The sequence below is a fragment of the Ascaphus truei genome, chromosome 2 (assembly GCF_040206685.1).
Source record: "Ascaphus truei isolate aAscTru1 chromosome 2, aAscTru1.hap1, whole genome shotgun sequence".
NCBI lineage: Eukaryota > Metazoa > Chordata > Amphibia > Anura > Ascaphidae > Ascaphus > Ascaphus truei.
The window spans coordinates 415,273,782-415,292,041 of NC_134484.1; the positions used below are offsets into that span (position 1 = coordinate 415,273,782).

General features: G+C 39.2%; 1 protein-coding gene across 2 annotated transcripts in view; it reads left to right on the forward strand.

Annotated features, from left to right (window-relative positions):
- Nucleotides 1-18,260, forward strand: part of PLXDC2 (plexin domain containing 2) — a 656,766-nt gene that overhangs the window by 311,933 nt on the left and 326,573 nt on the right. For both annotated transcript variants that reach the window (XM_075587530.1, XM_075587531.1), the window contains one exon: nt 16,858-16,927. In XM_075587530.1, coding sequence (XP_075443645.1) covers nt 16,858-16,927 — 70 coding nt within the window. The remainder of the gene's footprint in view (nt 1-16,857; nt 16,928-18,260) is intronic.

The window sequence follows — 18,260 nt, forward strand, 5'->3', positions numbered from 1 at the left end:
AGGGGAGGTTGGGTCGAGCGAGGGCTTCCTTAGGACTAGTGGGACAGAGGGCCTGCTTAAAAGTTGAATGAAATGAACAAGTACTGAAAAAGAGATTGCAAAGCACTTGGTCCCAGATTCACTAATGGGTACTATGCTTTAGTAAGTCATAAATCCAATTCATTTGAGTGCTTACCATCCTTTAGGCTTGAATTATACTTGCTCCAGGTGTGCGTGCGCGCAACCTCGTGACATCACGTGCGCAATGCGCAAAACCTGCACTGGAGAAATCGGGAGGTGACAGGTTGGCGTTGTGGATGCATGGCCATGACATCACGTGAGCGTTTCATCCTCCTTGGCTGAACCGCTCACGTGACGCGGCCATCACACAGCAATATCAATTTCAGATGCCTGCTCAAAATGTGCGTGCTTGGACGCGTCGTTTGCATCCGCGCTCAATTTGAAACATTCATTTGTTTTGGCGGCGTGTGGTGTTGCGCACACGCGCGCCGCAATTATAATCACGGCCATAGGGAATCTGGACCATGAAATGCTAAATTATGATTGACAGTAGTGCAGCAGCATTTAATTATTGGACATGAGTTTGAGGAGCTCACCAGTTAGTATCATTTTAGCATTTCAAGTGCTTTTGTTTAGTTTTTATTTGTGATCTTGACTGTTTTTCAGTCACAAATGGTTATAGAGGATTTCACATGATTAAAGTATTTTTGTGTATATCTCTTTAGCCTTTTGAAATTCTCAGAGGTATGAACTTGAACCTCAATTGGTCACAGTGCTCTTGATATTCTTTGACTGCTTTGAATAATTTGCATCCCAAAAAAAATCACTCTATGCGTGAACCAATTGTATTTGTATGATTTCCCAAGCCTGGAGCTCTGTTCTGATTGACAACTTCACTGCTGTACGGCATAAAGGGGGAATATTTTGATGAGTGACAGTGAAGTGCGTGAACCTCTCCTGTCTCTCAAGTACAGTATATGCATACAATATAGCCTAGTTCAAAATCTGAAATAAGTTTGATTTGGGTTTCTTTGAGTGAACTCTTTTGAGTAGATACAGTATTTATTACATACATGCCTTAGGGATGCACTCACATGATTGTGTTTGTATATAATTATATACATACGTATATTTGTATGTATATACAGTATACAAACATCCACACACAAGTACGAATATACAGCAGCCTCGAAGGCACCCAGTAATCTGACCGTTGGTGGAAGAGCTGCACCGATCAAGCAGCACCTTCTCTTATAGCCACGGTGCGGTGGATGTAGTAGAGACTGGAGAACCAGACTGGTTTTTTTACATATGTAATTGATCAGGATGTACAGTAGTATTGGTGTATTGTAATGATCAGGAGATTACAATGGGCCTTTGGTGTCAACCCAGATTATGGGAACAGAGGAGCAAAGACAAAAAACAAAACATCAACACATCAGCATTAACGTGCATATTTACTAAGCATTGCCTGTAAGCAAATGATAACATCTTAACTTGAAACACTTATGACCCAATCCAATAAGAATAATGTTTATAGCTGGAATCTGGAAATAACACTATGAATAAGTGAAACAATGTAGCCCATGAAGATGTAGACTCCAATTTTAAAAATCATTGTTGAAATTATGATGAAAATATTTTAGATCAAGTGAATCAGAATTATTAAAGTCCAAACCTGGCCGTGCGGAGTTGGCAATAAATTATATAGTTATATGGTAGATGAGGTTGAAAAAAAATACATAATGTCCATCGAGTTCAACCTGTTAATTTAAAAGACAGATACTTATCTAATATTTGTTTTTACAGTATATTGATCCAGAGGAAGTCAAACCAAAAACCCCAGTGAAACATTATTCAATGATGCCTCATAATCCCCAAGTTGCTACTAAAGTTGCTCTAACACCAAGATTTGTTCATATTTATTCATATCAGTTGCATGGAGAATATGAAGTACTGTATATGTTTAAAAACATTGCCTTCGCTGGTCAAGAGAATGTAATTTGTTTATTTTATGTGAAACAAATTTAGATCTAATGTGGGCCCAATTCTTTATTCATTTATTTCTGTATAAAATGTTTTACCAGGAAGTAATACATTAAGGGTTACATTCCGTTTTCAAGTATGTCCTGGGCACAGAGTTATGATGACAGATACATGGTTACAAATACATAGTTACATTAAGTGAGCAGGGTTATACAGTACATTATCATTGCATGAACAGTTTAACATATTTGATGTTTTAGGCGTATGGCACAGTTACAGACCAGATTAAAATGTGTGACAGCTTTAGTTTTGAAAGAATTTAGACTGGTGGTGTTTTTGAAAGTCTCCGGTAGATTGTTCCAGGTGTGAGGTGCACGGTAAGAGGAGGTGCAGATGGATATTTTGTTGAACCTTGGGACTGCGAAGAAGTGTTTGGAGTCAGATATCAAGCGATAAGTGCTGCATGTGGTAGGGACAAGGAGCTTGTTCAGAAAGGCTGGTAGCTTTCTCAGAAAGTATTTGAAGGCAAGACAGGAAAGATGAACTTTGTGCCTACTGTAGATGCAAGTGATGACCAATCTAGTTCTTTGAGCATTTCACAGTGATGTGTGTTGTAGTTACATTGGAGGACAAAGCGGCATATTGAGTTGTAGAGGGTGTCTAGTTTGCCAAGGTGTGTTTGGGGTGCCGAGCCATATACTATATCTCCATAGTCTATAATTGGCATCAGCATCTGCTGTGCAATACGCTTTCTGTACTAGCAAGCTTAGGGAGGATTTGTTCCTATAAAGTACACCTACTTCGCCATAGGTTTTGGATGTCAGTGTATCAATATGCAACTCAAATGTTAAATGGGAGTCAAACCATATGCTCAGATTTTTAAAACTAGTAACAGAGGCTAGGATAGTATTTGAGCTGGTTCTGATCTGAAGCTCTGTCATTGGTAGCTTTAGAAATTTAGCCTTGGTCCCAATTACCATTGTTACAGTCTTGTATGTGTTTAAAAACAGTATGTTTATGAAAATCCAATTTTCAATTCTCAAAAAATTAGATTGAAGTTCGTATTCAAGGTCAGAGAGACGAGGGCTGTGTGCATAGAGGATTATGTCATCCGCATACATGTGTATTGAAGCTCCCTTACAAGCTGTAGGAAGATCATTGATGAAGACTGATAAGAGTTTTGCGGGACATCGCAGATGACATCCAAGGGGTTAGAGTTAGTGCCCAAGACACATTTTGGGATCTACCTGATAAGTACAGATGCAATGAAACTAGTTTAAAGCCTGTTTCCCTATTCCAGGGCATTGGAGTTTTTTTAGTAAGATAACATGATCAACAGTATCAAAAGTCATTGCAAAATCTACGAATATTGCTCCAGTAAGTTGTCCCAGTTCCATTCCACACTAGATCTCGTTGCAAACTTTTAGGATGGTAGTTACTGTGGAATGATTGGGGCGAACGCCAGATTGGAATTGGCTGGGAAAATTGGTCTTGGTATTGTAATCCCCTATTTGGGAGTGAACACATTTTCCCATGACTTTGGATAGGATTGGGAGAAGAGAGAGCCTGTGGTTTGAGGCAGTGTTTTTGTCGCCACTTTTGAAGATTGGGACAACTTTGGCAGTTTTCCAGGTCTTAGTGCTATGGCCTGCAGACAGAATAGAGTTGATTAGGGAGGCAAACAATTTGGCAATGGCAGGGGCACCAAGTCGTAGGAACTTTGATTGCAGTAGGTCCACATTGGCTGCTTAGTTTTAATTTGAGGAGCACTTGTGTAATCTCCTCTTCAAAAACTGGGATAATGTGTGGGCAGTGTTAGGAGAGGGTGGGACTATAGGGGTTCTCTCAGATTGAGATTCATGTTTGTAGTTCAGGTTGTGTTTAGCTAATAAGTTAGTAGCACACCCCACAAAGTATTAATTGAATGTATTTGCAATATCGATGGGATTTGTCAGAGTAATATCATCCTTAATGATATTACATGGTTGTTGATGGCTAGAAAGCTGGAATATATTGTTGATGACCTTCCAGAAATTTTCTGGATTTGATGTATTCTAGTGAAGATTGTCAGAGTAATATTGGGATTTGGTACACAGTTTTATACTCAATTCAATAATGAAATAAGTAGAGATAAGGTATCCATACTGTTTTACAATACAATTCAATACATCCTTTAAGAACATATAGAAGGTGTATTACAGTATATCATTGTTTTTCTCATTGCACGGTGGGTGCTATGATATAATTATTAAATAAAGTTAAATCATTATTTTGAAAATGAAGAAAGAAAGAGTAACAGTGTGACGAACTTTCAAAACCTGAAGAGTCTATCCTTGTGTGTGAACTATGAAATTTCAAAAGCTCTGTACAAACTATTACATATGTTAAGAACTAACTTGTTACATTGTTACATACAGTAGTAGATGAGTTTGAAAGAAAGACATATGTCAATCAAGTTCAACCTATGTTAAATCTAGGCAACAGATCCTTTATCCTATATTTGTATTTACAGTATTTTGATCCAGAGGAAGGATAACAAATAACCCCAGTGAAACATTATCCAATGCTGTCTCCTTCCTGACTCCAATACTGGCAATTGGATATCTCCCTAGATCAATATCCTTCCATTTTTGCTTATTTAGCATATTCGTGCATACCTTTCTAAAAAGATGTCCAACTTTTTTTTCCGATCTATTGTATCTGCCATCAGTCTCCATGAGTAATGAATTGCGCATGTTAAATGTACTTACTGTAAAGAACCATTTCCTTTGTTGCTGGGGAAATAATAATAATTGTTTGTTCTTGTATAGCGCTGCTAGTTTTACATTTTGCAGACACAGTCTCTTACAATCTACATTTTTGGTGCTGAGGCACAGGGAGATAAAGAGACTTGACCAAGGTCACAAGGAGCCAACACCGGATAATTAAAGCAGGTTCCCCTGCTTCAAACTCAGTGCCAGTCAGTATCTTTACCCACTATAAATATATTTGTATATAGTTAGCATATCCCCTCTCCTTTTCTCCTTTTCTCCAATCCCCCCCTGCACGCCACATCAATCCCCCTCTGCATGTCATATCAATCCCCCCTGCATGTCACATCACTCTCCCCCCCTTGTATTTGACCCATTCAGTATGAGAAATGTGTGGCAGGCTAAGGTTGTGATCGCGTGTGCCCCCCTCTCCCATCCATAGCAGCAGCCGCTACCACCAGGGATCATCTCATCTCAGGCGGCAGCAGCGGGCAGGAGCGTGCAGGAGGCTTGAGGCGGGAAAGCTGAACACGCTCTATATCAGCAGGCATCGGAAGTACCAGACTGCTAGAGCGCGCTCCTAGGGAGGAGGAGGGCGGCTGGAGGAGGAGGGAAAGCCAGGAAAGCAGTCACGTGGTCGCAGTGAGTGCGGGCGGCTCGGCGGAACCCTTGGGACCCATGGAGCCCCAGGGTTCCGTGGAACCCTTGTTGAGAAACACTGTTGTAGGTTCTTGCCTAAAGCTTGCGGCCTAGATCTCTGAAATAATTTTTTACTTCCTCTAACTTTGTCATTGGTGCCAATGTCTACGAAAACCACAGTCAGTCCCAGCCCCTCCCAACAATCTGCCTAGCCGATCCACAGTGTGCCGAATCTGAGCAACCAGGAATCACAAGAAACTGTTCGGTTCATACGGTCACAGCAACAGAGTTCCTCTCTACCCTCCTAATATTTGATTACCCTACCACTACACTTTTTCTTTGTCCCTGATATCCTGAGTCTATTCTGTGCTGGAGGAACTATTTACCTTGTTGCTAGAGGAATCAGTTTCCCCGAGCCAGGGTCTGCCTAGCAAATTTTAGCCTTGGGTGCAAGCCCAACTAACAGGCCCAGGAACCACACAAAAAAACATAAATGCACGCTACACGCACACTACACACAAGTATAGATGCAAATGCCGGTTCTGAGCCAATACCACTTGACAGGGAAAATTTGTGGCCATCTCTTAGGCTTTTCATGTGACATATTCCCCCTGTTTGCATGTTTGATGAGTTGGCGGCGGGTTGACCACTGCGGCGAGTTGGCGGTGGCCAGTTGTCCCTCCATATTTTGTGGTCAGGCAGATTCATTATTTGTGTGGTTGCAGTTCAGTACGTGTCCAGCAGATGGCAAAGTGAATGTCTTTGTTTATGTGGGGCACTGAATGCTACTGAGAGTATATACTCAATGTCTGAAAACAGGTGTCTTTTAGGCCAGATAAAAAGACTACATACTTTACAGTATGACAGTAATCCATTGTTAAATTACCTTGTTCACTCAAGACGTTATCAAATGTAGGCGTTTCACATTTTATTACAAAACAGAATGTACCGTACATTATTTTACATTGCCTAGACTGCTGACTGTTGCATGGGACATACATGATGTCAACTCATTGTAGTCGACCCAAATTTTGTTTCGCATACATGATATTTTCTGCAATTAATGCAGGGACAGAAAAGAAGGCCACTATATCTGACATCTATGACTATATAATTGACAAGTACGAATACTTAAAAAATTCACCAAACCAACGCAGATGGAAGAATTCTATAAGACACAATCTGACTTTGAATGATTGCTTTATTAGAACATGACGTCCTGGTTAAAAAAGAGATTTCTGGTCAGTGCACCCATCATTTGCGGGTATGTTTGATCATGGCAACTTCAAAAGGAGAAAGATCAGGACCAGCACATTGAATAATCATATTTCGCGAGCCGGTACCTCCAATGTGCGACTACCCTCTGGCACGTACTACCAGCTTCAGCCTGAATGCTTGGCTCAATACCAATACTACTACTACCAGTACAGTACAACCGACACTGAAAACCATCTTTCTTTACACGCAAAGATGTCCAAGAGCCAGACAGTTCGAAGCAGAAATATTAAAGAACATTTGGAAGAAGAGACGACTTTGTATTTTTGTATCATTAATTTTTACTTTACTATGCTGTGCGAATAGAACATTCAATTCTCCAAAAATACTTTTTGGTGTGTTCACGTTTTTACTCTTTATATTTCAAATAAATAAACTTGAAGTACATACAGTATTGTACTTTTGTATGATATCAGATCGTGCGCACATGAATGGGAATAAGTGACAGGTTGCATTGCAGTTAGATTTTTAAGACACAATAACTCGAGATCGCCGACTTCCGTTTCTGTCGGGTATTACAGACAATGCTAAATTTCAATTCCTGCACTCTTTCAGATTACAGCTAAATTGCGTGAAAACTAAGAATTTCTGTGGTGCAGGATAGGAGAAAATTAGGAAGCTGGCGCAGAACTGCCAGTTGCATCTGTACACACCATACAATAATCAAGCTCCATACACAGGCAAATGCTCAATAAACAGACACACCAGATATACATACCATATACGTATATACACACACACACATCAGAAACACATAACACACATGATAACAGACCAAATAATGTACATACAGCAGATACACACAGCATGCATGAACAAACACATGCACACCAGATACACAGTGCATGCTATACATATATGCACTATATGCACAATTTACATACAGATGTAACACACTTTATTGTTTCCATTGGCAATGCATGTGTCATATTTTATGTAGCCGCCTTTCCCTATTCCTAAGGGAACTATGCGAGCAACTACACATGCTGCTGTACCTGTTGCTTACAGGAGTCCTAAGCCTCCGCCTCTGGGAGCCTGGCATGAGCTCTCTCTCTCCTTGCGTGCAGCGCCTCCACCTATGAGGGATCCCAGCATTGGTGGGATAACCCCTCACAGGAACCAATGCATAGTAGTAAGCAATACACCACACAAAGTATATAACTAGTCTTTACTGTACACAATACTAAATACACATAACACACAATAACTGTACCCACAGATAACCCCAGTGACCTAACACTTGGTGGTTCCCCCAAAGTACTGAGGGTGCTGGGGCACCAATATCCCTGGTGTCCTGTCCCAGCAAGTCCCACCCAAATGTGAGGTAGTGCTACCCCCTGTAGATTTAGGTGCACGTTGGGTACCTGCCTGGGTACTCCAGTACCCATGTGCTGCTTGGTGCGATGGGTTGGAGTGGGTACCATGTAGCGGGGCCTCCAACACAAATCCCCTCTCTCCTGAAGGGGTCCTTGCCATGTGAGCTCCAGGCGGAGGGTCTCACAAAATGTCTATAGAGCTTGTAACCTGGTCCCAGGCCACAGGGCACCGTATAGCCGTCAAGTCACCGGATGTAACACTACTACTATAGTACTAAAGGGGAAGAGTATATCTGGGGCCTTCCCTGCAAAACTCTGCTGGGTTGGCTCAGGGCCTATCTGGGGCCTAAGGGCCAAGGTATAGGCCTAGGCCAGGAAGCACGGTCCTGGATATTACCTTCTGTCTTGCAGCCTCCATCAGACTGAGCACGCTGGCTCCATGTCCCAGAGGATATCCTGTTCCTTTCAGGCTCCTTCAATCCCATTGGCTGGGACAGCCCAGAAAATATATATGATGGCCTCGCTCTAACCTATCCTATAATGACAATGTGCTGCCTGGGAGAAATTAGTTAAGACAGGTAAGTGCGGCTAGGCACTTGAGAAAGAGCTCCCTATTCGGCACACCAAAGTCAAAGGTGTAGTATAATGTAGTTAATTTAAAATATAACATTTAATCCATATAAATTAAAAGGAATTGGCACTTAGAATAAAACAAGTGAAGTAAAATAACTCAGTACTAGGTGTTGTAACCAATAGACCAATAGACCTCATAAATTCAAAGTAGGGGGTACAGTACCTAATAAGTCAGCATATTGACACTAATAGGTTGATGGTGATATATAGTCTGCACAATATATCATTCATAATCACAATTTTAAATACAGTATGTGTAGACTGTTGAAAGGTACAGGGGTACAAGATCTATCAGATATGACTCTGTGGAGCACTCCACTTCAAAACAGGTTTAAACAGCTGTAACTATTGTCATGGTGGTAACAAGAAGATGTTTCAATATTGTAGCAAGAAACGATGTCTCATTTAAGGCATATCACATTGATGTAAGTAAGCTATAGCCAGCACAATGATATAGTGTGTCAAAGTTGCAACATTGTAGTGATTGATCTTGTAGTTTATTAAACCCACAAAACAAACCCATAGAGGGAAATGCAATGATAGATCTCAGAATATTCAGCACACATATACGTAGCACACTGGGAGGCAAGGAATATATCTTATTAAACCTGTTCCACTAGTTAATGTGTACAAATCCTGTTTTGCAATAAGTATGCTAAATTGCATTTTGGTAAATTCTATACATACAACTAATATCTAGCTACATTGTGTGGTACATAAAACCACTGTGGACCCTCCTCTATGGTAGTTTATGATAGCTAGCACCCCAAATAAACAGTAAACAGCCTCTAATATGATCTATATAGAGAGCTAATTAATCTCCAAGGGTGATTAGGTAAGTATGGTCGCTATAGACCCTCTTGTGTGGTAAATTCACAGAATTTAATAGTAGCAGCCCCAATCAATGCATGATCAGCCTTTATAAATGCCACATTTAAGGCATATCATGATGAATACCGCAATCGGCTGGCAAAATACCCCATCTTGAACTAATTAGTTGTAAGTATTACACTCCCAGATTATCACCACTGGTGATCAATTAGAAAAATTCCCCTTTACTTAGAAAATTCTGAACATAAAACTGGTAAGTCTAGCTATATACAGGCAGTCCTCGGTTATCCGACACAATGCGTTACTCAAAATGGCGTTGTAAAGCGAAACACGTTTTCCCATAGGAACACTGTTTAAATGAAAGGTTCCGTTCCTGAAGGCATTTTTAACACTAAAATACACCAAATATTTTACGCAGGCAATAAGATTTGCAGCACACAAATAAATTATATAGTGTACATACTGTATTATATATGTAATATAACATAATAAATAATATATTATATAGTATAATATAATATTATACAGTATAGTATAATATTATATATATACGCTCTTACGACGCTTTGCAACGTTGTTTATGTGAATGTGTATATATATACACACATACACAACGTTGCAAAGCGTCGTAAGAGCGTTGGATAAGCCATTTTGGCGTTGTAAAAATGAATATAGGTATGCATTGCATAACGTTGGATAAGCCATTCGTTGTAAAGCAAAGCGTTGTAAAACGAGGACTGCCTGTAGTGTATTACATAGAAACACTGAGGACACACCTCTATGGTAGTTTGTGATAGCTACAGTAGCACTCCCATTAATCAGTAAACAGCCTCTAATATAATCTATATATAGAGCTAATTAGTGTCAAAGGGTGATTTGGTAAGTATGGTCGCTATAGACCCTCTTGTATAGCAAATTCACAGTTTGTGATAGTAGCAGCCCCAAACAATGAGTGATCAGCCTATTTAAATGCCACGTTTAAGGCATATCATGATGAACACCGTAATTGGCTGGCAGAACACCCCATATGGGACTATTTTATTGTAAGTATACACTCACTAGAATATCCCCACTGCTGATCAAAAAGAAAACTACCCCTTTACTCTGAAAATGTATTTTAAAAAACGGAGCATGTAACTCCACGAAGCAGTGGTGCTGCTAGCTCAGAAAATAAATACCTGCTTGTAGTTACTACATGACTAATTTAGTCAAGAGGTTGAAGCCGTGTTGTGGCTTGATACTACAGTAGAAGCACTTCAGCTAACTCAGGCATCACAGAGCTGCATGCTGCACCATCCGCTAATTCGAACGCTGTACCCGACGTAAGTTTCGGCGAAACCATGCCTTCTTGCTGGGGCAGCCACCTGATCTCCCTCCCCCCGAGGATTCTGGGACTCGCAGTCCCGCTTCAGGCTATGAGCCTGTCCAAGATGGCCACCGCTCTGACCCCACAAGGCATTATGGGGTTTGTAGTTCCTAATGCCTAATGTAAGGAGGGGAATCTGCTACATCTATATATACAGTATGTTCACATTACAGTAGAAAATTGTGTTTCAAGTCCCAAGAGGTAACTAGCTTTTTCATGAAGAAATATCTATATAATAATATATTTATGGATACATGAGATAATGCAGTCTTGTTACTATGTTAAAACATACAACAAAGTAAAGGTGGTTAGTGGATTAGGAAGCAGGACGAGGGCCAATGAAGTGCTGCTGCTCAGATAGTGTTCTGTAGTCACTTGGAGATTTGTCTAGAACAGTCCTGCACAACTCCAGTCCTCGAGGGCCGTAAACAGGCCAGGTTTTCAGGATATCCCTACTTCAGCACAGCTGGCTCAATTAGTGACTCAGTATGACGGAGCCACTAATTGAGCCAGCTGTGCTGAAGTAGGGAAATCCTGAAAATCTGGCCTGTTTGCGGCCCTCGAGGACTGGAGTTGTGCAGGCCTGGTCTAGAAGATCAGAAGCAGTTTTATGCTCATATGGTGAAATAAGTGATTAATTAAAAATGCAAACCCCAAATGTTCTTCATTGTAAAAGCGCATGTAAAGGTTTCTAACCTAGAAACGCATGTAAAGGTTTCTAACCTAGAAACGCATGTAAAAGGTTTCTAACCTAGAAACGCATGTAAAAGGTTTCTAACCTAGAAACGCATGTAAAAGGTTTCTAACCTAGAAACGCATGTAAAAGGTTTCTAACCTAGAAACGCATGTAAAAGGTTTCTAACCTAGAAACGCATGTAAAAGGTTTCTAACCTAGAAACGCATGTAAAAGGTTTCTAACCTAGAAACGCATGTAAAAGGTTTCTAACCTTTACATGCACTTTTAGAATAAAGAACATTGTGAGTTTACGTTTTTAATCCTTTATTTGTGTACCTAATAAATAACTTATTGCACCATAGGAAGCGTTTTTGCGCTTTAATCTTCTCCCATATATATATACACACACACACATACATAACAGGGAGTAGCACAGGGACAGGCTTGTAGTTCTCCGGTACAGCGCTTCCATCCTGTAGGGATCTGGGTGTAGTCCCCACAAGAACCCCTTCTAGTAAGTCACACAGAGGTAAGGAACGGTTCACCATTTATTGGCAGGCCAGACCTGATTCCTTCCTTCTCTTGCAAGAGGAACGCGCACACACACACACACACACACACACACACAGAGGAACACGAATGCACACGCACGCACATAGGGACACAGAGACGCGCACGCACACAGACACACACACAGCGACACACACAGAGACACACAAACACACAGATAAACGCACGCACAGAGAGACACAGACGCACACAAAGATGCAGACACATGCACACACACAGAGACAGTTAGTATAACTACAGAAGTGCAAATAGCTAAAACAGAGGTGTGTGCTGAGCACGCGCGTTCGAAGTCAAACTTTTTGTCACTGACATTGTGTTTTGAATTTTAATTAAAAATATCGCCATCAAAAATACAATATCTGTGAAAAAACAGTGACCAGAGACAAAGATGTTTCACTTAAAATGCGCGTGCTCAGCATACACAACGGTTTTCTCACAGAAAAAGAAACAGCACTTCGTACAACTTTAAAATACATCCATTAACCTCCTTAATAAAATGTATTATACAGTATGCTCTGTTCCTACAGCAGCAATAATATATTTTGAACCTATTACAGGTTAATGTTAATGTTTTTTCCTTTAAAGTAAATGCATTAGAATGTTCCTTTAATGGATTGTCCTCATTTCCTTTTCAAAAAGGCTTCTCTTTATTTTTCCTTGGCAGCATAAATACTTGTAACTTAATATACATAATTCTTAAATATGGCATTTCAAGATGGAACACCATTCACTGAAACGATGCTGAATAATACTGAGGATGCACACTAATTTATTACACCTTTCTATAAAAAAAAATATATATTTATATATATATATATATATATAAAACATAATCAATTTAGATCACATGATCTAAAATACCACCACAGCACAAAAATAGCAAATAAAGGGTAATTTATTAGGTGCAAAAAGCACATACAGTATAGGTCCAAAGTTTCGACCTTTTTCAGGGACAAAAGCGTTGGGCCTACAGAATGTGTGCTTTTTGGACCTAATAAATGATCCTTTATTTGCTATTTTTGTGCTGTGGTGGTATTATAGATCACTTGTGATATAAATTGACTATCACTGTACCTATTTTTTTTTTTACCTTGCACCACAACTGCCTTCTATGAAGCACTTTACCCAGTATGTGCGGCCCCCTTGTTTAGCTATAGATCATGTTTCAGTTTGACTAGAGTTGCGGTATGTTAAAGCAGCTCACTTTGCAGATGTACAGCCATCATTTTAGGTACAAGGAAATACAGTAGTCTCTCAGATTTTTATCTGCAGACCTATGTTTTCTAAAGTGATGGCAATTCATAAAGGGAGGAGGGAAGTTCGCATTTGCAAGCAATGCTTATTGCTTAGCAATGTAAGAAATGACTTTACCGTTTATGCAATAGAGTATCAATCTTACATGTATACAATTAATACCTAAGAAGAAAAAAAACTACAATGGTTTGTTTAGTTCAGTGAAACATTATGAAGGAGATGAATTTATATAAAAGTGCAAATAGAATTAGTTCTGCTTTCAATTGTGTCAAGTTTTGTGTCAAATATAGTCTCCTACGTGTGGTGCTAGGTATTAGCTAGAAATGTTTACATCACTTCAGACATGGCAGAATATGTTGACGTAGATAGAAGATAAAAGAAAAAAACCCAATGCACAAGGGTGCAGAACTTGATAATGTACATCTTATTATAATCAAATCATGGAACTGGAAACTAACTTTTCCTATTGACAGTTCCTGGAGCAAAACACAAGCGCAGGCGCAAAAGATCAATGATACAGTATAAATTTTAAAAATGCTTTTTATTCCATCCTCCTCCCCCTCCTCCCCCCTCCAATGAGCTACAGCTATAAAGCACTTAAAAAAACACAACTTAAGCATGTCACTAGAATGCATGTGCATAGTAAAGGAATCATCATATATAACACCACTGATATGTATAGCTAAAGATCACCCGCTGAGAAAACACCTAAGGCTAGAAAATACTCTGATGGTTCTGCATAAATTGTACACATGATAAGAACCATTATGGAAATTTGAAAAATCCAACCACCAGCAAAATATTACAATACAGCTGAGAATATCAGGCTATTTTTTAGTATTCATCATCCTTTGAACAGTACATTACAATGTATAATACGATATTTTGCTGAAATAACGAATGTAATAAGGTAATAAGCACACTGAATGTACAGTATGTATAACACTCATGGCTCCATTTTGTTTCATGGTCCAAGGGAATTGGTGTGGATACATGTTGGGCCATATTTACAAAGCAGACTTTTGCCATAAGACACTTTTCTCTCTGTAAGGTACCGTGGGCTGCAAGGTGTCTTCCAGCTCTGCAAAATGCCTTATGACAGGAAGGAGATTGTTCAGTAGCTTTGGGTCTTTGTGTATGTGCAAATGTCCAGATGTTTAATTGGATCATAATGTATATGGCTAAGGAAGTTGTTTTAATTAAGAATGCTTTCATCGTCTGGAGCAGATAGTGTTATGAGACTGATGTGATTTCCTGCTAGCCAGTTAAAAAAATAAAAAGAGATGACCAGAAAAAATATACCAGTTTGGTCTGTAATTTCATTTGAGATATTTTTGTTTTTTTTGTGACCTGAAATGTCAAATGTAAAACTACATTTTGAGATTTTTCAGTTTGGTGATTTCTGCTAATTTTCTATGAATTTGCAAGTTTAGGTTGAGAGATTTAGTGGTTTGGGAAATAGTCTGAAAATCTTTGTGACGTGGCCTGTTTTCCAATTTAGAAAACATTTAGGTGAATGTTTGAATGAACTGTCCGTTGTGTTTCCCCAATATTGCCTGCTTTGCATTCGCCAGTGAATGATTCATAGGTCTTTTAAAATGTTAGCCCTTGGGGGCAGGGCCTCCCTTTGTCTTATGTTATCATTTACCTGTTCCACTTATCCCCATTGTCCTGTTCCCTGCATGGGGTTTTCTTTTCCCATACTGTAGTTCCCCTAGTCCTAATTGCTATTTTGTATCTCCGTCTGTCTGCCTGTTGCCTACAAACTGCTGCACTGGCTCTGAATTTGGTTTCTTCCAGTACCCCTGTCTGTTGGTTCCCCCTGACATATTTCCTGCATGTCTGGTCATATCCCCTTTCCTCTTTCGGCCCGCAGCCATCATGGGCAGTCACCTCACCTATCCCCTGGTGAAATTAATGTCATTGACCTTTTCCTGATATTTGCTACATACCAGTACCCCCCTTTTTGTTACTGTTGTGCTACAATAAAATTTACGGAAGAAAATGAAGGACTCTGCGTGCATCAACAGGAAATGAGTTAAGCTGCTTGGCTGTACTAACTTACCACAGTGAGCTTGGGACAGAACATGCATTATTTTGTCATTTTTTTTTACCTTGTTTTGTAATTTTGTAAGCGCTGCGTACATTTTTGGTGCTATATAAATACAATTATACATACATAACTGAGGAGATTTCAACTTCTGCTGAATCTATAATATAGCAGCAGGAAGACCTGTTTTGTGTTGGGTCTTATTTAAAGTTGCTTTCAATATTTTTCAACTGTATCCTCCTGTGTCATTCTTTTGTTCTATGACAACCCATTATCTCTACCATCAATTACCATGATTTATAAATTATCATTTAGTACCAATGCATCAAGACAGATAAATGTAAAGTTGCATATTTGGGAAACAAGACTAAACAGGCGATTTACAAATTAAAAGTGGCAAAATTAGGGCAATCCTTGATGGAAAAGTACATAGACAGCAGGCTTTGTAATAGTGCCCAAAGTCAGACAGTAGCTACAAAGGCAAACAAGATCTTATCTTGCATTAAACTGGCAATGGATGAAATGGAAATAATCATAATTATTCACTGTATAAAGCATTAATAAAGCCACACCTTGAGTATGACGTACATTTTGGGGTGCCACTCCATAAAAAAGACATTATGCAAATTGAAAAGTGGACCAAATTAATTAAGGTAATGGAAAATCTGACTTATGGGGAGAGGTTAGCTTTTAAAAGAACTATTTATCCCAAGGGCAGTACAAATGACACAGTTACATCCCTTAAGGTTAGAGGAAAGGAGATTTCACCAGCAACAAAGGAAAGGGTTCTTTACAGTAAGGGCAGTTAAAATGTGGAATTCATTACCCATGGAGACTGATGGCAGATATAAAAGCTATCTTCAAAAAAAGGTTGGACATCTTTTTCTAAAGGAAAGGTATACAGGGGTATACCAAATAAACAAACAAGGGAAGGATGTTGATTCAGGGAGAAATCTGATTGCCAATATTGGAGTCAGGAAGGAATTTATTTTTTCAACTTATGAGACATCATTGGATAATGTTTGATTGGACTTTGTGTTTGCCTTCCTCTGGATCAATGTACTGTAAATACAAATATTATGGCAGAACAGCTTTTGGTAAATATGGGCCTTTATCTCTACAAACATATATCTTGCATGTATAAAAACTTTTAGCCTTTCATTTCTCGTATCTGCTAGAAAAACAAAAAATATTTTAAGATGACAATATATCAGTGAACATCAGTGAATTAACTTTTCTTAAACATAAAGGTTAAACTATTTTGATGAAGGAAAAATGCATTTGAACAATGTTAAGCATTTTTTTTAACAGAAATTCTCTTTGAATCGCATTGGCTGAATTGTTTCCAAGGTGACAGCTTCAAACTGAATGTTATTAGAATCAAAACTGAAATGGTGGTTTGGTGAAAAGCATGAAATATAATGAATAAATCACATTTTGACATATAAAACTTGTATTTTGTATTTTCCTACATAAAAAATGACTTTCTTTCTTGGCGTTGTACCTTGCAGAGAGTGAAACTGTCCTTTGATTTTCCATTTTATGGCCATTTTCTACGTGAAATTACTGTGGCAACTGGAGGTAAGTAATACTACTTTATGCTACTTTTCTAGTTCACCTTGAGAAATCCTGCATGTGTTGGCTTCAGCTGCTGAATGCAATTTTACATGCATGGTGTTTCTCTATGTTGGGAAGAAATAGTAGTGTATATTTAGAGATTCGTTTTCAGGAGAAGTTACATGAGTTTAAGCCCCAGGAGAATAATTCTTATGCTTCATAATAGTAAAATGATTGGAGGCTTTTAAGCAGAAAATTCATTTTTCATGGTTTCCTACAAATTATTATATCCCCCTTATTGCTTTCTGACCAGTTCCTAGGGTACTAACAATATATACAGTTTTGGACAAAGTTTCAAATGTGGAGTAGTTGAAGGTTTATTCAACTAACATACAGTATTGTATCAAATGGTTTTTTTCCACCTAAATATGACATTGATATAACTTGAGCGATATACAATTGAATTAGATTCCGTGTTATGAATCTTTGTCCTATTAGGTTTACTCGCTCATCCCACAACACGATATAATATAGATACTATTTTGTATTGAAAATACATCTTGGAGTGTCTGGAGATCTTTCCAACTAGAAGCATGCTTTGACATACCAATTAGATTTTTGGGGGATGAGCCTGGATAATGGTTTGACAATTAGCAATGACAATGTTAACATATTTTATTTTTATAGCAACCACAATGTCCCTTAGGTCTTTGCAAAAGAGAAAATACAGTACAATGAATTATAATACTTTAAGTGCTACTGTGCTGTCTGCAGCTCTATTTTTGCTCCTGTTATTGCTTAGTAACCTTTGCTTCAGTTCCTCCCCTTCTCTGTTCCTTCTGCTTCTATGTATCTCTGTCCATAGCTGTCCATCTCCTGATGCCTCAGCAACTACTCTTACCCCTCCTCTAGGGTCTTGTTTGCATCTCTTCCTGCTTCTAAGCCTAGGACAGAACAGTAACAATACAGCTTTATCGGAGAGAGGCTGGACACAGCACAGTTGCCCAAGCCAAGATACAAGCCCATCAGATCCACCCCTGAGCTATGTCCCCACAGCTAGGGCCACCAAGGGCCACACTACTGACATCCAGCCATAGCACAGATCAGAGCCATGAAATTTGTGAATTTTCCATTAGGTTTAACTCATTAGGTCTCTGCTTCTGAATGGGACTCCCACTGCATTAATCCTACCAGCATGCTCCAGTCTGGAAGAGCTGCGCAGAGAGCAGAGAGAAGCGGTACCTCTCTCCGCGTGTCCCTGCACAGTTCTTACAGACGATCGCGCTGTTTTTATTTTTAGTATATTTGATTGAAGCAGGGGGTCTCCAGAGCTGAACCGCATTCATTTCAGGTCCGG